Here is a 21,063-nt window from a genome sequence, read left to right as displayed (position 1 = left end):
GTCTCACTGCAAGTCTGACCGTGTCTGCTGTCTCCATGCTGAACGGAGTTTGCTTGACAAACTTGTTCAGGGCTGAGAGATCGATGACCGGTCTCCAGCCTCCAGACGCCTTCTTTACAAGAAAGAGTCGACTGAAGAACCTGGGGAGCCGTCGTCGACCTCCTGGAGAGCATCCTTCTTGAGCATGATCTCGACTTCTGCCCGAAGGGCCTGCCCTTTTGCCGATCCCATGGCATAGGAGTTCAGCGACACTGGATTCGCTGTCAGGGGAGGTGGAGATGTGAATGGGATGCGATAACCTTGGCCGATCACAGAGACCGTCCAAGAATCGGCCCCAAGTTGCTGCCACCTGTGCACGCAACTTTTCAGGGATCCCCCACAGGTGGACACACGGGGGGATTACCAATCCTAGCGCTTGCGGCCTCGGCCGCTGCCTCTAGGATTCTTACCTCCCCTAGAGGACTTGCCGCGCCTTCTGTCCTTGGTCTGAAAGGGCTGCGGCTTAGACACCCCTGTCTTAGCTGCCGGAGCTTGCTTCGGTCTCTTGCGAGGCTGCTGTTGCTGTTGAGGTGCCGGAGGCTTGTAGGGCCGAGATGTCAGGGCCCTCTGGAGGAGAGAATCTTGATTCGATCTCCTCCACCTCTCGGCTGTTCGTTCTATGTCCTTGGGCTCAAGCAGATCCCTCCCAGTAACGGAGGAGTGCCTGAGCCTACAGACGTCCACGGCGGGGACCTTCAGATGGAACCTCTCGGTCACTGCGTCGCGACGCTTGAGGATCGAGTTAGCCCACAGGTTAGCAACCTGGTGAGCGAGGAACTCGATCGAACGCGTGCCCCAGAGGAGGAAGGTCTCCGAAGCCTTCCTATTGCTCTCCTTGGACGGATCCTCAGAGCGCAATAGGATGCCCAGAGATCCCAGCCAAACGTCCAGCCACGAAGTTGCCTGCATGGCACTCTTCGCGACCTTCTCAAGGTTCAGGATCTCCGATGCCGAGAACGTCCCCTGCCGGGCGGAGAGCTTCTCGGGAGGAGTTCCCCTGATCAGCTCTTCCACGGAATGATGGAGCGGAAGGGCCATACTGGACTCCCCCATGATCTCAAAGTGGGAGGAGTTTGAACCCGGCAGAAGAACGACCAGAGGAGGCGAGCTCGGAGAGCTGGGCTTCGACCCTGTCTCTGGCCCCTTTTACCCCTTTGGACCAAGGCAAAGCTGTGCTGGACTTACGGGGTTTCTGGGTGCCGTAGACTTGGTCGAGCACCGTGTCCTTGTCCTCACGAGGGGAAATCTCCGGGTCCTTAAACTTGTTGAGTTGCCTCATCAAGCCTAGGACCTACCAGAAAGCGTGTTCCGACTCGAACTGGTCTCCTCATTGCGGACTGGCAGCTAAGTCTCCAGTCCCCAAAGGCTCATCTTGGGGAGATACGTGGACATCCTCCCGGGGTCTAGTTGGCTCTGTAGGTATCCTGGATGACGATTTAGGAATCGTCTTGGAGTCCTTGGGCTCCCTCCTAGGAGGAATGCAGGACTCCAGCAAAGAGGTCCGGAAGGGGGCTTCCTCGCGAGCAGCTTCTCTCCGAAGAGGAGGGCTTCCTCCCACTGGTGCCATGGGAGACAACCCTGCCTCACTGGACTCTCCTGAGGACGGAGAAACCTCGTCCACAGGAGAAGGAGAAACAGCACTCGTAGGAGTTAGCGTAGGAGTCCTCCTGACCGACCTCTTGGGAGCCAACTTCTCCCGAGGAGAAGTCACCACGAAGTCCACTCCTCTCCTTCTCTTCAGCAGGGATGAGTCTGCCGTTGGTTTAAGTCCCATATCAACGAGGGCAGGCTTCACAGCCTGAACCACTACGTTCATAATGTGACGGAACCAAGGCTGACGGGTAACCGACGCTGTGTTAGTTATCCCCGCTGGAGGGAAGGGGATCTCCTGACCCTTCGGAGTGGACGCCACGGAGCCTGCCTGAAAAGAAGAGGAAAAAGAATGTTGCATGGACCTCTCCGTAGATCCTTCCTGGTCCTGGTCCTGGTAGGTGATCCTACGCTTGCACGGTGGCGATCCAGAGGTTGATCTGGAAGTCCGTGTCCTTGTCGGTTGGCCGCGCTGATGATCCCTGCGAGAATGGGGATCGCGGCGGTTCTCACGCGAAAAGGCATTCGAGGAATCGCGCACGGGCGATTTCCGAAGCGCGGGCGTATTGCCGCGTGTGGAAGAATGCGCGTGGGAGCGTTCGCTCGCGTGCAAGGGGGCGCGTGGGGGCGCGTGGGGGTGCAGGCAAGGGGGCGCGTGGGGGCGCGAGCCAGATGGCGCGCTGGCGAGTGGGCGCGCTGGTGAGTGGGAGCGCAAGCACGCAGGCGAAGGGACACGATGGCGTGTTGGCGAGCGGTCGTGTTGGCGCGTTGCGCACGTGAAGGAGCACGAGATTGTGCAGGTGAAGGTGTGCGCTGAGCACTAGGCGACCGTCGACGATGATCAGGCGAAAAAAGTTGCGAGCGACATGGCGAGCGTTTGCCAGGCGGAGAGCGCTGGCGCGTTGGAGAGTGCTGGCGCGATGGCGAGCGATGTCGCGTGTGCTCCGCAGAACGACGGCGCGTACCACAGACAGGCGAACAACTACGCACAGGCGATTTATCGCGCGGGTGAGTCGGAGACCTGGGGAGATTAGACTTAAGAGGGCGATGGCGCTCAGGAGAGCGTTTGCGCACAGGCGAGTGATCGCGTGAACGCGCAGGAGATCGTTGGCGCGTAGTAAGATTACTGCGCACATCTGAAGAGGTGGACGGAGGCGAACGCTCGCGAACAGGAGCTTTGGCTCGCTGTTGCGCCAGAGCAGAAGGGTGCGCAGGGGCGCGTGGGCAAGGCGAAGGGATAGTACCCTTGCCTAAGTCCAGATCAGGCGATCGTGGACACGGTGGTGATCGTTGGCGCGCTGGGCGCACATCAGGAACAGGCTGATCCATAGCGCGGCTGCGCACAGGAGAACGATGGCGCTCAGGAGAACGATGGCGCTCAGGAGAACGATGGCGCTCAGGAGAACGTGGGTAGCGCACATCAGGAACATGAGGGCGCTGCTTCGCAGGAGACCTGAGAAAAGGAGAGCGCTGGCTAGCAGCTGATTGCTGCCACGCAGAAGAGCGCTGGCGAGCAGGTGATCGCTGATGAGCAGGAGAGTTAAGTCCGAAGACTGTAACTCTGGGGAGCGCTTGAGCGCTACTGCACGCGAACGCGCAGGTGGGCGCACAGGGGAACCCTGACGCGCAAGGGACTTACTCACACCGTGAGTAGAGTCCCTTTTCCCCGAAGGGATCGGTGCCTGTTGGATAACAGGGTGAAAAGGCACCCAAATCGCATCTGCAGCCAGGAACGGAGAAGGCAGGTCGGAAGGTCTGGCAGGCGTAGGGGATCACGAACGATCCGCGGAGAGGTCAAGGGGCGCTGCTGTGACGGGCTGCTCCTGACGGGGGAGGATCAGGAGAGGACGGCCCAAAGAGGCGCCTCCTAACTCCCTTATAGGGAGAAGGAAGTCCTCTGCTGCGAAGAGGCCGACGGGCCTTACGTCGAATACGACCACGAGGAAGGGCGTCCGGGTCATCAGCCTTCGGAGTCTCTGTCAGCGCGCTCCCTCGAGGGGGAGACCCGCCCGCAGGAGAGACCGTGGGACTCCCCTCCCCCCTCGGAGGATCTTCGGAGGGGGGCGGAGAGCCATCAGCAACGTCCGCAACAGGAGCAGTATCAAGGGTTTGACCAGACCCGTCGGAAGGCTCAGCCAAAACAGTGTCGACAAAATCCGAAGGGAATACCTCCGGTATTACCGGCGACTGTTTGACCGCAGCCCCCAACTGGATCAGGTCAAACAGGACTTCCTTGGAGGGCGAGCCCTTAAGCCCCAAGGAAGCCCAAAGCTGGAACAAATCATTATTAGACACAGTTTGATCATATTCATCAAATTCCAAATTATCCTCCCCCGGAGGAGAAGAGGGAGCTGCCACGCTAAGGGAGGCAAAGCCCTTTCCCGCACCCCGAGGTCGGGAAACAGCACTAGGGCCTGCGCTACCACTTGGCAGTCTCTCACGAGAGACCAATCGAGTGGAAGCTTTGGAGGGGGTTCGGGCGACGGAAGAGGAGTCCTTAGAGCCTTCCTCCTTCAAGGTTGCCCCTGAAGGAGAACGGTCTCTCTTGGACTTCTTCTTACGCCAGCGGCCGAACTTCCCCCACTGGGAGGCAGACCACTCCCTACACTCACTGCAAGTATTCTCCCTATCACACCGTCGGCCTCAGCTCTGCGGGCAAAGGGTGTGAGGATCGGTGTCCTCCACTGACATGAAGGTCCCACAAGGGCGGCAAGCGAGTCCAGGGCACTTGCGCATAACGAAGACAACGGTCGAGGCCAACTTCCAAACACACAGAACTACAAAAAGCAAAAAAACAAATTAAGGCTGTCATTAACGAGGACGAAAAAAGCAACGTCTGTACTTCATCCGAGCCAAAAGTGAAGTGAGACAACTAACAGGTGTGTGGGGGGGAGGGGTAGCAAGCTACCCCTTCTCTAACCCCCGCTAACTAGCGGAGGGTAGTTAACCCTCATTAAAAATCTAATTGCTCGTCAGCTACGCCGAAAGAAAACCCTATGTAAATAGCGTGGTTTGTATTTCGGTTACGGAACAACTAATAATTGATAAAGTGAAACCTACAGAGCTGCACATTCTGGGACAGCCCAAGGTATCAACCTCTGGCATCATATTTATTTCCAAACACTTATTCTTGACTCTATTTTGCTGCCCTAAGTACAGTACTTGATCAAAATTTGGCTAAAGAAAAGTAACTTGACTTCCAACATTATGGACAGATTCTTCTGCTCTTTGATGTAGCCTTTACTAAGAATAAACACAGTAGTAAAAGGAAAAAATGCCAAGACAAAGAAAATACTAAAAATAAAATTCCAAGACAAAGAAATAAAGTGTCCTAAAAGAGCTACTTACCATAGCTAATGAGTCTCTTCTACCCTTACCAAGAGGAAAGTGGCCACTGAACAATTACAGTGCAGTAGTTAACCCCTTGACCAAAGAAGAATTGTTTGGTAATCTCGGTGTTGTCCGGTGTATGAGGACATAGAGGAGAATATGTAAAGAATAAGCCAGACTATTCGGTGTATGTGTAGGCAAAGGGAAAATGAACTGTAACCAAAGAGAAGTATCCAATGCAGTGCTGTCTGGCCAGACAAAGGACCCCATAAATCTCATCGCTAGTATCTCAACAGGTGGCTGGTGCCCTGGCCAACCTACGAGCTATATGTGGAGGGTAAGCTAACAGGGGTGCAAACACTTGTCCATCCTCCCATTGTCTAGAAAGATGGGGAAGACAGTAGTTCTAAAAGTTTAACAATTCTAAGCAAAATTATTGCTAAGAAAAAGTAGCTTGATCATGTGGCTCCCTGCATCTATCATCTGGTCCATCAAATTACAGAGTGACTGCTGAACCCAAAGGAAGGGGGAGAAAGAAAAGGTAAAAGGCTAGTCGATCTTACTTCTTATTCTAAACTTAAGCCATGACTGTTATCTTAACAAGATGTTTCTTGTCCCACGAAGGAGCTCGGTTTGCTACATGTGTTAAACTTCTAACTTGAGTTCAAGGATAAAAGTACTATGTCCAGGAAACTGTGGGTACTCCCATACGTAATGGGCAGGAAAGGTCGTCTGCTGCTATCAGATTACTGTCTTCGCAAAAAGCACTTATACTGTAACAGGGTTTTGTGAGAGCTGGAGTAGATCCGATGTTTTAATTTCGTGTGATAAAGTACGTAGGTCATCTTATTCCCTTGCGAGAGCACGTGACAGATTCTTCCTTGAAGCCAGAAAGAAAACTTATCTACTTTCTTACTCCTGAATGCCTGACAAAACCCCCACCCGACAAAACCCCACCAACGAAAACCCCACTGACAAAACCACCACCCGACATAACCCCCACCCGACAAAATCCCCACATGACAAAACCCCACAAGACAAAACCTAGATTTGATAAATTTTAGTTATATTCGGTCATTGTTTTTATTTGTTTACCTATACAGTATATGAAAAATTTCGGCATGATGGCAGCTTAAACTATTTTAAGTATACATATTCAGGATCTGTATCAACCAAAAGTTGACTTTTAAATGCTTTACTAAAAACAAAAGGTATCAAAATTAACAGTTTTAAAAGTGTTTATTAAAAAAGATAAGATTACACAAACCATTAAAAGCCTTTTGTTCAGAGATAAAAATAAAAAGAATATATATATTCTTATATTTTTTGCTACACCATTAAGAAATTCTTCTATCTCTTTTGTGCCATTACAAAAATCAAGAAAGATTTCCTGTGATTTGCCAGAAAGAAAACCATACACACAGCTTATTGCTGAGTCACTGAGTGGGGCTCTAATAACAAATAATTGTTCAAATAATGCAGGTGCCGACGAAAAGGTACCATCTATATAACAAACATCTGCCTTTGCTACATGATGCATTGCGTCTTTTGTAGCAAATATAATTATTCGATTTCTGGATTCAGCACCATTATCATTAAGAAGAAAAGGCGCAGGATTTTCTCCTCGAGTCCTTGTCCACTCTCCTGAAATTTCCAAGTCCCTCAACTATTCTGGATCCTTAGGTCGTCCATCTTGTCGTTTTCTTTCAACATACCTTTTAGCAGTATTTAAATTTCCCATGGCAAGTCTTCCCTCTTGTGTCATACTCTCCAACGAATCCGCTAAAATCCGACAAGTATTTCCCCTGGTTGACTTGTCCTGTTGATAGAGGGTTGTATGCATTTTTGCTGCTTCCAGCTCAGGATTATGATCTTTACTTGAAATGATGGCCGATACTTCCAAATGTGTTGTTATTTTTCCATTACAGTTCAATGCTGATCTTCTAGAACATACCGGTTTCTTCGTAGTTTTACTGGCGGACTTTTTTGTGTATATGTATAGCCATTGTAACACAATTTCTCTTCACCTTTATTATTGCGGATAACTTCCATGATGGGAAAGCAAGACATAACTAAGAGAGAAAAGTTCATATACAATACTTTCAATGTATACAGAAAAGAATTTCCTTGTAACAAAAACTGTTTTCTGTAAGCAGTAGTTTATTGGTAATAGGTACATAGCAAATGTTTTGTAAGCAGTAGTTTATTGGTAATAGGTACTTTGCAAATTTTTTGTCGGGTGGGGTTTTTGTCATATGGGGATTTTGTCGGGTGGGGATTTTGTCGGGTGGGGATTTTGTCGGGTGGGGTTTTTGTCATGTGGGGGTTTTGTCGGGTGGGGGTTATGTCGGGTGGGGGTTATGTCGGGTGGGGGTTTTGTCAGTGGGGGTTTTGTCAGTGGGGGTTTTGTCAGTGGGGGTTTTGTCGAGTGGGGGTTTTGTCGGTGGGGGTTTTGTCGGTGGGGGTTTTGTCGAGTGGGGTTTTGTCGAGTGGGGTTTTGTCGAGTGGGGTTTTGTCGGTTCCCCCTTACTCCTCCATGCTGAGGGAAGAATTGCAGTATCCCTCATTCCGAACAGTAAGGCAAGTCATTCTGATCCCAGTTAATCCCCTTTGTAGGGATGAGATGGAAAAGAATTTAAGTGATGGCTGGGTGGATGCTAGTTCCTGGACTGAACTCCTGAACCAAGGTGATGGAGATCTTTATAACGACTGGTGACATAGGAAAAGATATGCTGTATCCTAATCACTTACTCCGGGATACCAGGGGGTTGAACTAGTCCATTTAAGAGACATGAGGACTCATGAAATGCTCCATTCAGCTTAAGCTCTCTATGAGGTCAATACTCCCCTCTCACCTTCCTCAAGTCCTATGGAGTATCGTGAAGAGATCAGGTCTGAATCCAACTTGAACACTTGGATAGGGGCCGAGTGATATCTTTACTAAGGAAATTGCAGACCTTTTCCGAAGAAGGTAGAGAGACAAAAAGCTAATCTGGGTATTACTGCTAATTGGGAGCAATCGGGGTCCCTCTGAATTTCGATGTTTTCAACTAACTATTGAGAAATTGGTGAAACAGGGAAAAGATGGGCAAAAGGTGTAACAATGTAGGATTCTTAATGATGATGTAAAGTACCTTCGAACTTTGCTCACAGTGAGGGACTGGCAGAATCCTGAAGTTTCCAGTTCTGCTACATGGCAAGTAATTTGAGTGATGGTGAGAACCAAAGCCTTTCAGCCAAAATATGATGTAGGATTAACATAGAACCCCTATACCAGGACACTGTTGATTGTGTGTGTTTGCTTGAGCAGTGCTCTTGCCTGAAAAACCTTTCCCAGCTCTATTAGGTCTTTTATTTTCTAAGCACACCTGCTTGCAAAAGGTTTGTGAATTTAAGCCATGAATGTAAGCATTGTCAATCTTCATTACTACCAAGTGCTCTATAAAACTTTGAAAACCTTGAAAGGCAGTACCGCTGCAAGTATTCCCGATTCGTTGAATAGCAAGTGCATTCCTTCCATAGATTACATTCCCTAAATGGAAGGAAACTCAGGTGGGCGCCTCATCCCTCTTCCTTACGTCTGTGGACAGTAGACTCTTGGAGGAGAGATCCCTCAACGAAATTTATTATGCAGCTACGAGGGTAGATCATCCCATATTCCTGTTGTCACTTAACCCGTGAGTAAGATGAACGCTAGTTGTTTATCAGTAAAATTTCAGGATGTATTGGAAGGGTTTGCTGTAGAGGCAACCGTGCAGTACTATCCTTCTCGTCGACAAAGTCAGTCTCAGAACACAACGTCTTTGTTGATCAGAAGAGCAGTGTAGGAACAGTAGCGTTAACTGTCCCTACAAGCATTTGCCAGAGTCGTCTGTAGCTGTTCTACTAAGGTATTACCAGATACAGTATTGTAACCTCTGTCTGGGAATCCTAAGAAACCTTATCTGGTACACATTAATCTGCAGATTGGGACAAGAGGAAGGACGCTGAAAAGACTCCTCTGTAAAGGTAGAAAGGGGGCTATTGCTAAGACCAGTCATTAGAAGAGGGCCAATTGAAAGTGCTAAAAAGAGACTCACGAAAAATCTTGCATTAACACTAAGGGAGTGGTAGCCAGACAGAAAGACTGGTCTTTGAACTGCTAGCTACTTTTCCCAAAGCAGCACTGGAGAAATGCTCTTGAAGGGAGAGACTGGATCTAAGAGTATGTGTCCTTTGGGTCTATGGGGACAGAACGGTCTTCATTCCTATGATAGACGGTACCAAAGAGGGAAACAAATGACCGGTTTCCAGTTTCCCATTTACGACAGTACAGTACAGTATTCCATTCATAAGAGTAGACTGTAGGAGTCTGTAAAACTTCTTGGGAGACCTTGAGATGCCTCCGTTCCCGTTTGTAGGGGCGAGGTCTGGAATGTCACTACTGTACGTTGTTCATTCTTCTTACAGGCATATCCTGGTTTGTAGAAGCTGCAGAAAGGACTGAATTCACTAATCCTTCTGACTTACTATCCCCTATCCCTCTACTGTACCTCGAAGGAAGGCTAAGGGTGAAAGGATTTAGAGCTGTCAAAGTGTTTCCACAGGGGAAATAGTCTGGAGGGGTAGATTGGACCTGTAGGTCGCAGGAGTCTTCCTCAGCACCTACTAAATGTGCGATTGGTATCTCTCAATAATTATCCTCAATGGATCTGGGCCCTTGGCGGTAACTGTTAGGTGGAAGAAGAGACCTATTTGTGCTTACTTCCACTATTGCCTCAATGTTTGCTCCACCCATGAGAACACAACTGCAGCCCTTATATCAATGCTTTTGGTAAAGGACATACTTCCCTCTTGGTTCCCTTATCTGACAAAGGGAGAAACAATCAATTTCTCTCTCCTCTGGGTTTTGAATGGCCTATGGGGCAGCTGAATGGTGCGTCATGAAGGCTTCGTTCTTGGCATTTGACCAGTTCAAAGTGAGCTAAAGGGGAACTAGTTATATCCTTTGCACAAAAGAGAACTGAGTGTAAGCGTGAAAGCAGAAAAGGGCATACCCCCATACAAAAATGAACACAGGTCAGCACTCTGGACCACATGAACAGATAAGAGCGCACTCCCATATGAGAACTTTAAAAAGAGATCTTTTATCCTTCCTCCTGCAGGAGAGTAAGTGCACACAGGAGCAAATGAGGTCAAGCTACGTAGGAGGGCATGTGAGCAAAGAGGAGCGCTAAGGTGCATGAACAGGTAAGGGCACGCTCCCATAGAAGCATGCATAAGGAAATAATCTCTTATCCTTCCCAGCTTAGGAAGTTTATCTAGAACACCTCAGACATTTTCTAAATAAAGAAAAAAGGAGGAAGTGCTCGGTCACTTGTAAAACTAAGAACTATAGGAAGCTATATACCGAAACATCTTCGTGTTGGGTATAAACCCTTATGTACTGCTCCTCCTGTTATGTAGCATTCTTAGCATAGAGTGTACCTTCTTTGAATAAGCGGGGAGAGATTAGACAGAGAGATAATTGTGCCCAATTTATTCTTCTACGACAATGAGGAGGGCATTCTATGGTGCCAGCACAAACGTGAGGGCGAGTTTCCTTAGAGGCTTGCTAAAAATGTTCTTTCATTCTTCCACCTGAAGGAAGAAACCCCCACCACGAAAGAGCAGAAAAGGCGTGAGTACAAGAGAGAGTGCACGAACAGGTAAGGGACACTTCTGTAGACGCATAAGTTTCCCAGTGATCTCCCAAGCATAGCCCAGTGCTAGTGGGCACCCAGGTTAACAGATGAGGGCCTGTGCCCCAATTCGTACAAGTGAGGGCTCAAAAGCTAACATATGAAGGCTTGTGGCCCCTTTAAATAAGTGAGGGGTCTCTCTTAGGAGACTGCTCATAGTAGCGGAATAGTGGGCGCACGTTAACCGTTTGTTGTCTTCTCTCCGTCTTCGAAGAAGAGTCAAGGCGAACCCTACATCATCGCCGTTTCCCTAACTAGGAGAGTAATGGTAGAAGTTATGCAAGCAACTCCTATCAATCAGTCTACTTGGACTTTCTAACTCAAAGAGTGGAAAAGATGGGCAGGGCTATTCATCTGAATTGGTAGTGAGAAGAGACAAAGGAGAGGCATTAGAGGAGAAGGAACTTGCAGTTTTCCTTAATGGATCCTAGAGACCTGATGATGACGCACATACTGGGAAGAGATAATGGTTAGAGACAGCACAGCCAAGTTAAAAGTACTTAAGCACTGTAGTGCAGCTGGAGTGTGGTCGGCATACCGAATCAGGGGGTCTTCTGCTTTGATTTATTTTCTTGTCTATTGGAAAGATGTCTTCATCTGTTTAATTGGGCTCTGATGTTAAGATGACGGGATGTCACTAGCTATCATAAACTCATGACTCATTATTTAGTCCTTTATAAACATTAGACAAACATTACTGATCACATCACTAGCACTAGCTATGAGAACTTCAGCAAGGACTCACAACGATGATGACATGACTGGCAAACTCTTCTACTCTCTTAAACATAATAATTTTTTCTTTAACGGATACAACAATCTTCCTCCAATGCTTACTGGGGGTGGGGTGTCAAGCCAGCCTGAAGCAATAAACCATTCATGAGAAAAACAAACATGGCAAATGAGCATCTATAAAGCAAAAATAAGAATTAAATACATACAGTACTGTAGTAAATAAAATTTTGAAAATGCCTTACTAGGAAAGGGAAGACACCAAAGAAAAAGAGAAAAGCGGCATCTTTCTGCTACACACTCGGCAGCAGAACAACCTCATTACGATAACGCTGTCATCATCATCACCAGACCACAAGAGCGAGGGAACAAACAGCCAAGATGAAAGTCTAACCGAACAAAAAATTGGAATTGGCAGAATACACAGACAACTATCAGTCAGCTATACAGTACAGTATATATCAGGAAACTGCAAAACCTTTCTTCTTCCTTAAAACCCCTGCACACTACAATCTGCCAACCAGTTACTGTATACAAAAGATTGAAAAAGCCAGTCGAGACCGCCAGTAGTACTCAAGTATTAGCCAGCTGCTGAAAACAAAGTGAGAACTCAATGACCTGTCGGGTGAGCGGGGATTGCCAGCCGCTTGAAAGAAACTACCACCATCTCAAACATTTTAACAGTTGAAAATGGATTCTATCAAAGGATGAAGATTTGTATTCGTATAGAAACAAATAAAATTTTCAAATTTGTTTTCCTCTTATTGAGAGAACAACTTTATCACAGACAACCAAGTACAGTACAATACTATCATTTAGATGCACAAAAGGTCTTTTCGTGGAATAAATTTCACTGATTAAACTATAAAAAATATTATTTGGAAAAAAACAATAAAAAGAATTAGGCTATTAAAAAAAAAAAAGTCTACTGCATAATCAAGCAAAGGGCCAGTGCCTCAATTTTAATGGCTAATAGTGATGTATACGAGATTTTTTTAAGAGTGGAAAAATTTTAAGATCATGCCATGTAAGAAAAAAAACACGGCAGATCCCCTTCATGCCAACACTGAAGATCTTACATATGAAATGTACTCTGCAAATGTACATTACAAACATTGATCAGATCATAGAATATGCCATGATACCTTTTAGTGGCCCCTACTCGGTTGTGAATCCCCATAAGACCGACACTGACAGATACCAAGTTACGTCACAGAGTGATTCCCCAGTTTTTAGTCACAAAACTTATCAATATATACTCTCTGTATTTCTTTATCTATCATATACAAATTCAAACAACAGGCCTTGAAATGCAGAAATAGTAATTAAGCAAAGCTCTGGATTTTACTTTGAAATACCTTACACCTGACAACATAAAGTGTGATACGATGATATTTCTCTACATTTGATGGGGAAATAAAATTCAGATAACCAAGCACACAGGGAAAAAATTTCAATTGAATAACAATCAATCAAAAACATATTAATCTATCATATACAAACTCTTACCTGTATAGCACCATGCAGTATGACAAATTCGAAGATAATTTGTATTTTTCCTAACCATACAAACCTTAGCTATTTACAAAGGGTATTACTTTTAGCGCAGCTGAAATGACGGGCCAATAGTTTTTAACGAGGGTTAATTACCCCCGCGCTAGTTAGCGGGGGGTGGGGAAGGGTAGCTTGCTACCCCTCCCCCCTCCACACACCGGTGACTTGCTTCACTTCACTTAGAGGTAGGACTTGACTTGGGGGTCAGGGATGGTGGGCACATATGTGTAAATAGCTAAGGTTTGTATGGTTAGGAAAAATACAAATTATCTTCGAATTTGTCATTTGTTCCGTAACCGAAATACAAACCACGCTATTTACAAAGGGTGACTTACCCCTTAGGAAGGGTGGAAAGTCCCCAGCCTTACTGACTTCGGCTTGCCCGGGGGCTCGATCCCTCAGTGAGCAGCACTAGAGAGAGGGAGCCCCTGTACCTCACAGGTTCCTAGCATCGCTAGGAACGAGTGGCCTACATAAGTAGTGTGAGGAGGAGAGTGTGACTCGTCCTATGAAGTTGACCTTGAGACCTTCAGATAGGAATTCTAGGATAGGACGTTCCCCATACCACCTCGTCAGGGTATGGGAGACGCAACAGTATTAAGCTTAATACTAGGAGCACAAAGAAGCATGGGTTACCTGCAGAGGTCGAGGTCAGCTATGCGAGGACCAGGATGCTGCTTCCCCAAGAGAGGGGAGAATGAAGAAAGAAGTAAGGGTCAGACATACTCTTTCATTCACACAGACTAAGACCGGGTAACAACGCCCTCAACCTACTGCTACTTGTCCAAAAAGGAGCCTGAGGTTAGACCAGCTGTTGTGCAGCCACCACAGGGCCGATAGAGAACGTATCGAGGCTCCTGTGGGTCACGTCTTGCAGGTAGTGGGCTGTGAAGGTCGTTTGACGCTTCCAGACCCCAGCTTGAAGTACCTGCGTCACAGAGAAGTTTCTCTTGAAGGCCAGGGATGTAGCAATACCCCTGACATCGTGGGCCCGAGGGCGACGTGACGGAGGAGGGTCAGGATTCAAGGCATGGTGGATAACCCTTCGAATCCAAGCAGAGATGGTGTTCCTGGTGACCCTCCTCTTTGTCCTGCCTGTGCTCACAAACAAAGCTCGCACATGAGGACGGACTGCAGCCGTTCTCTTCAAGTAGTACCTCAGACACCTCACTGGGCATAGTAGCAGCTGGTCTGGGTCGTTTGTTACAGAACGGAGACTCGCGATCCTGAAAGAGTCGAACCGAGGATCCGGCACTCCAGGATTCTGAGTCTTGGCCACAAACTCAGGGACGAACCTGAACGTTACCTCCCCCCATCCCCTTGAATGGGCGATGTCGTACGAGAGACCATGAAGTTCACTAACTCACTTGGCCGAGGCCAAGGCGAGTAGGAAAGCCGTCTTCCAAGACAGGTGGCGATCGGAGGCCTGGCGTAATGGCTCGAAGGGAGGTCTCTTGAGAGACCTGAGGACTCGAACCACGTTCCAAGGAGGGGATCTCACTTCCGACTGGGGGCAGGTAAGCTCATAGCTACGTATGAGTAAAGAGAGTTCTAGCGATGAAGAAATATCCACGCCCTTCAATCTGAAGGCCAAGCTTAAGGCTGAGCGATAGCCTTTCACTGCCGAGACAGAAAGGCGCATTTCTTCTCGCAGATACACAAATAAGTCCGCTATTGCTGGAATAGTGGCATCGAGTGGAGAGATACCCCTTCCACGACACCAACCACAAAAGACTCTCCACTTCGCTTGGTAGACTCCCTCAGAGGACCTTCGCAGGTGCCGAGACATTCTCTCCGCAACCTGTTGCGAAAAGCCTCTCTCCGCGAGGAGACGCTGGATAGTCTCCAGGCGTGAAGCCGAAGCGAGGCTACGGCCCTGTGAGGGACATCGGAGTGGGGTTGTCTGAGAAGCTCGTGTCGTGGAGGAAGCTCCCTTGGGAGTTCCGTCAAGAGTTGCAGAAGGTCCGGAAACCATTCCGCGTGATGCCATAGCGGAGCTACTAGAGTCATGGAACAGTTGACAGATAGTCTGGTCCTGCTGAGCATCCTTCTCATCAGACAGAATGGTGGGAAGGCGTACACGTCGATGTTGTCCCACCGTTGCTGGAAAGCATCTTGCCAGAGTGCCTTGGGGTCTTGGACTGGTGAGCAGTACAGGGGCAGCTTGAAGTTCAAGGCTGTCGCGAACAAGTCCACCGTCGGGGAACCCCACAAAGTCAGGACTTTGTTGGCTATCTGAGGATCCAAAGACCACTCGGTACTCACTATCTGCGAAGCCCTGCTCAGACTGTCGGCGAGCACATTCCTCTTGCCAGGAATGAAGCGAGCTGATAGTGTTATCGAGTGGGTTTCGGTCCACCTCAGAGTCTCTACTGCAAGATGAGATAGCTGTTGCGAAAAAGTGCCTCCCTGCTTGTTGATATAAGCCACTACCGTGGTGTTGTCGCTCATCACCACCACGGAGTGAGGCGGGAACCGTTGGAACTGTTGAAGGGCCAGAAAGACGGCCTTCAATTCTAGCAGGTTGATGTGTAGGCACTTTTCTGATTCTGACCAAAGGCCTGAGGCCCTCTGGTTCAGAACGTGCGCCCCCCACCCTTCTTTTGACGCGTCCGAAAACAGAGTCAATTCCGGGGGGAGGACGAGAAGACTCACTCCCTTTCGCAGGTTCTCGTCGGCCAGCCACCACCGCAAGTCCGTCTGTTCCAGAGACCCCATTGGGATCAGAATGTCCGGGGAATCGGATCCTTGATTCCACCGGGACTTGAGCCGCCATTGAAGGGATCTCATCCTGAGGCGGCTGTTTGGAACCAGACGGGCAAGGGAGGATAGGTGGCCTAAGAGGCGCAACCCCGATTGGGCGGGGAGTTCTTTTCGCCTGAGGAAAGGTTCCGCCACCCTCCTCAGCCTTGCTATCCGGTCGTCTGATGGAAAGGCTTTGTGGAGATTGGTGTCTATTAGCATGCCTAGATAAACCAGTCGTTGGGACGGCTGCAGAGAGGACTTCTCGAGGTTTACCACGATCCCTAGATCCTGGCAAAGATCTAGAAGCCTGTCTCGGTGTCGAAGAAGGGTCGACTCCGAGTCTGCTAGGATCAGCCAATCGTCTAGGTAACGAAGGAGACGAATGCCGTTCCTGTGCGCCCAAGTCGAAATCAGGGTGAACACTCTGGTGAACACCTGAGGAGCTGTGGAGAGACCGAAACACAGCACCTTGAACTGGTAGATCTTGTTGTCTAGGCAGAATCTCAGGTACTTCCTGGAAGACGGATGGATTGGGATCTGGAAGTACGCATCCTTTAGATCCAGTGTACACATGAAGTCTTGTGGTCTCACCGCAAGTCTGACCGTGTCTGCTGTCTCCATGCTGAACCGGGTTTGTTTGACAAACCTGTTCAGAGCCGAGAGATCGATGACGGGTCTCCAGCCTCCAGTAGCCTTCTTTACAAAAAAGCGACTGAAGAAGCCTGGAGAGCCGTCCACGACCTCCTGGAGAGCACCCTTCTCGAACATGGTCTCGACTTCGGCCTGAAGGGCCAGCCCCTTTGCCGATCCCATGGCATAGGAGCTCAACGACACTGGATTCGCTGTCAGGGGAGGTTGAGATGACGTGAACGGGACGCGATAACCTTGGCCGATCACTGAGACCGTCCAAGCATCGGCCCCGTGATGTTGCCACCTGCGGACGCAACGCTGAAGGCATCCCCCCACAGGTGGACACGCAGGGGGACTGCCACCCCTAGGGCTTGCGGCCGCGGGCGCCACCCCTAGAAGTCTTGCCTGCCCTGGAGGACTTACCGCCCCTCTTGACCTTGGCTGGAAAGGGCTGGGGCTTAGACACCACTTTCTTAGCTGCCGGTGCCTGTTTGGGAGCCTTACGAGGCTGTTGCTGCTGTTGTGGCGGGGCTGGAGGCTTATAGGGCCGAGTTGTAAGGGCCCTGTGGAGGAGGGAGTCCGTGGTGGATTTCCTCCACCTCTCAGCCGTTCGCTCCAAGTCTTGAGGCTCAAACAGGCTCTCCCCCAGGAGGGAGGCATGTCGGAGCCTACACACATCTACGGCGGGGACCTTCGGATGGAATCTCTCGGACACAGCATTGCGACGCTTCAACACCGAGTTGGCCCACAGGGTGGTAACCTGGTGCGCCAAAAACTCGATGGAGCGGGTGCCCGAGAGCAAGAAGGTCTCTAGGGCCTTCCTATTGGTCTCCTTGGACAAGTCCTCCAATCGCAATAGGATGCCCAGAGATCCTAACCAGAAGTCCAGCCACGAAGTGGCCTGCATGGCACACTTAGCGACCTTCTCGTGGTTAAGGATCTCTGCCGCCGAGAACGACACCTGCCGGGCAGAGAGTTTCTCCAAGGGAACTCCCTTCGCCAGCTCCTCCACAGAGTGATGGAGAGGAAGAGCGAGGTTGTGCTCACCCAGGATCTCGAAATACCTCCTCTGCTGAAGGCGAGGAGGAGGGATGAGTTTGTTCCCGGCAGTGGAACGACTGGAGGAGGCAAGAAGTGCGAGCTGAGCATTGGCCCTAGCTCTGGCACTCTTCAGCCCCCGAGACCAGGGCAGAGCTGCACTGGTCTTAGGGGCCTTCCGAACGTCGAACACTTCATCCAGAATCGTGTCTTTGCCTTCACGGGGGGGGATGACTGGATCCGTAAGACTGTTAAGTTGCCTTATCAGGCTTAGGACCTGCCAGAAGGCATGTTCGGACTCTTGCTGTTCTCCTCCCTGCGGGCTGGCAGCTAAGTCTCCTGCCCCAGGAATCTCTTCCTGGGGTGATACGTGGACATTCCCCTGGGTAGTCGTGGGTTCCTGACGAATCCTTGCAGAGGATTTAGGGATGGTCTTGGAATCCTTGGGTTCCCTCCTGGGAGGGATACAGGATCCCAACAACGAGGTTCGAGGGGCCCCTTCCTCACGAGACGATTCTCCTGCCTGAAGCGAAGTCTCCCCCGCTGGTGCCGAGGGGAAGACTACCGCCCCACTGGACTCACCTGAGGACGGAAAGGCCTCGTCCACGGGAGAAGGAGAGAGTACTCGTGCAGGAGAGGGGACCCTCGAGACCGACCTCTTGGGAACCAACTTCGCCCTGGGGGAAGTCACCACGAAGTCCACTCCTCTCTTTCTCTTCAGCGTAGGAGAGACAGCCGCTGGTTTGTTACCCTGGCCGGCGAGTGCTGGTTTCATAACCCTCACTAATGCCCGTGCCAGAGGACCAAACCAAGTCTGCTGCTCCAAGGACACAGAGTCCGAAATCCTCGCTAAGGTGAAAGGGATCGGGCGATACTTTGGAGTGGACACGACGGTACCTGCCTGAAAAGAAGGTGGGGAAGAATGCTGTACTGACCTGTCTTCGTCCTGCACTACCAACCTGTGCTTGGATGGAGGTGATCCCGAGTGCCATCTAGGAGCACGCGTCCCTGCTGCTACCACCGGCTGTGGAATTCGCCGCGAACTATGGTCGCGCGAGGGCGAACGGTCGCGCAAAGGCGAATGGTCGCGCGGGTGATCGCGCGGGTGTGCAGGCGAGCGGTCGCGCGGGTGATCGCGCGGGCGCGCAGGCGAGTGGGCGTGAGGGTGGGCAGGTAAATGAACACGTGTCCAAGGCGACGAACGCAAGCGATGGCGCGACGGCGAGGGATCGTGCTGCCGCGTAGGAGAAGAAGATCGCTGGCGATAATAACCGCGTGATGGTAAGCGATGGCGAGCAGCATGTGTAGGTGAATGATCGCGTGATAGGGTGCGATGGTGATCAGCATCCGCAAGAGGGCGAGCGTTCAGGGTTGTGCGATGAGGAGCAGCATGCGTAAGCGGGCGATCGTGCAGGGTTGTGCGATGGCGAGCAGCATGCGCAGGTGAATGATCGCGTGAAAGGGTGCGATGGTGATCAGCATCCGCAGGAGGGCGATCGTTCAGGGTTGTGCGATGAGGAGCAGCATGCGTAAGCGGGCAATCGTGCAGATTTGTGCGATGGCGAGCAGCATGCGCAGGTGAATGATCGCGTGAAAGGGTGCGATGGTGATCAGCATCCGCAGGAGGGCGATCGTTCAGGGTTGTGCGATGAGGAGCAGCATGCGTAAGCGGGCGATCGTGCAGGGTTGTGCGATGGCGAGCAGCATGCGCAGGTGAATGATCGCGTGAAAGGGTGCGATGGTGATCAGCATCCGCAGGAGGGCGATCGTTCAGGGTTGTGCGATGAGGAGCAGCATGCGTAAGCGGGCGATCATGCAGGGTCGTGCGATGGCGAGCAGCATGTGTAGGTGATCGCTGGCAAGCAGAAGGTCGACGCGTGTCCTGTGAGAGGACAGGTGGTGTGACGCGTTCACGAGCAGGAACGGGAACATCGCTGGCGCGTTGGCGAACATGTGTTTCTGACACACGCGCAGCACGATGTTGCGTAGCCACAGGACCAGGTGGATGGTGAGCAGGGAGTTCAGCAGGAACTAAAGGGTGGTCAGAGACCGCAGGGTGATGGTCCTCAAATGAGCGCTGACGCTCGGAATAGAGCTGACGAGCAGGAGAGCGCTGGCGAGGGGGGCGAACATCAGGAGACAGCCGACGAGCAGGTGAGCGTCGGCGAGCAGGAGATCGCTGGCGAGCAGGAGAGCGCTTGTGCGCTAGCCCTGCTCGCATAAGGGAAGAATCCCTTAGCCCCGAAGGGACCGTTGCCCGTCGGGTGACGAGTTCTCCAGAAGGCGAAGATCCGGCAGGAGATGGTGAGCGGTCTGCAGAGAGGTTCAAGGAGGGCGGAGCAGTCGGTTGAGGCTGACGAGGAGAGTCCCCCCCGGAGGACGAAGACCCAAAAAGGCGCCTCTTAGTCCCCCTGTAAGGGGAAGGGAGGCCCTTGTGGCGTAGAGGGCGGTGAGCCTTACGGCGGAGGCGGCCTCGGGGGAGATCGTCGGGACCATCGGTCCTCCGAAGGGGAGTCTCCGTCAAAACACTTCCCTCAGAAGGAAGCTGGGCAGCAGACGAGACCGAAGGACTCACTTCCCCCTTCGAAGGATGCACGGAAGGAGGAGGAGAGCCTTGAGCACCATCAACAGCAACAGCACCTGCGTCGGAAGGCTCAGCCACGTCGGAGGCCTCTGTCACCACGACGTCGACAATAGACAGAGGGTCTACCTCCGCTACCACCGGCGACTGTTTAACAGCGGCCCCCAACGAGACACGGTCAATAAGAGCGACCCTGGAGGGCAAGCCCTTAAGCCCCAGGGACGACCAAATCTGTAAAAGATCATCACTGGATAAGGCATTATTATCAATAACCTCCCCCGGAGGAGGAGGGGGAACCGCCTCGCTATGGGAGGCGACGCCCTCTCTCCCCACCGAAGGTAGGGAAACAGAACAAGGGCCTGCGCTCCCACTCGGACGACTCTCCTTAGGAGGCGGACGAGGGGGAGCTTCGGAGGAGGTTTGGGCGGCGGAAGAAGAGTCCCGAGAACCTTCCTCCTTCAAGGCTAACCCCGGAGGAGAACGGTCTCTCCTGGACTTCTTCTTACGCCGACGGCCAAACCTCTCCCACTGGGAGGCAGACCACTCCCTACACTCACGGCACATGTTATCCTGGTCGCACCGTCGGCCCCGACATTGAGGGCAGAGGGTGTGAGGATCCGTAATAACGTCCGACATGAAAGTCCCACAAGGACGGCCGGCAACTCCAGGGCATGTACGCATAGTAAATAAAAGAAAATAACTGAAGGTCAACTTCCAACCAATCACACAAACTGAAAAGAAAAAGCAGAAAATTAAAGGCTGTCACGAAGACGATGAACAGACACGTCTGATCACCGTCGAGCCAAAAGTGAAGTGAAGCAAGTCACCGGTGTGTGGAGGGGGGAGGGGTAGCAAGCTACCCTTCCCCACCCCCCGCTAACTAGCGCGGGGGTAATTAACCCTCGTTAAAAACTATTGGCTCGTCATTTCAGCTGCGCTAAAAGTAATACCCTTTGTAAATAGCGTGGTTTGTATTTCGGTTACGGAACAAATAACATTTGTTATACACAACAAAATTATGTAAGCAGAGGTTACATAAAAATAGAGAACTGCAAAATCATCTACTGAAATTAATTTAACTACATAATGGACCACTAACAAAAC

General features: G+C 50.6%; 1 protein-coding gene across 1 annotated transcript; it reads right to left on the bottom strand.

Moving 5' to 3' along the window:
• Positions 1-1,366: 1,366 nt before the first annotated feature.
• Positions 1,367-2,958, bottom strand: LOC137656385 (proteoglycan 4-like). Its single transcript, XM_068390560.1, has 2 exons — positions 2,041-2,958; positions 1,367-1,774 (listed from the first exon to the last, which is right to left on the bottom strand). Exons 1-2 carry the CDS (start codon positions 2,956-2,958, stop codon positions 1,367-1,369), a joined length of 1,326 nt encoding a protein of 441 aa, XP_068246661.1.
• Between the last annotated feature and the right edge of the window lie 18,105 nt (positions 2,959-21,063).

The sequence above is a fragment of the Palaemon carinicauda genome, chromosome 17 (assembly GCF_036898095.1).
Source record: "Palaemon carinicauda isolate YSFRI2023 chromosome 17, ASM3689809v2, whole genome shotgun sequence".
Taxonomy (NCBI): domain Eukaryota; kingdom Metazoa; phylum Arthropoda; class Malacostraca; order Decapoda; family Palaemonidae; genus Palaemon; species Palaemon carinicauda.
Note: the sequence above shows the minus strand (reverse complement) of the source record. Positions and strands in the feature narration are given on the sequence as shown.

What these genes read in the sequence shown, in the direction of transcription:
- LOC137656385 (XM_068390560.1), bottom strand. Translation starts at nt 2,958, where the DNA reads ATGGATCAGCCTGTTCCTGATGTGCGCCCAGCGCGCCAACGATCACCA. An exon ending in TGGATCGCCACCGTGCAAGC is followed by an intron (nt 1,775 to 2,040) that starts GTAGGATCACCT and finishes TCCCTGCTGAAG; the next exon opens with AGAAGGAGAGGAGTGGACTT.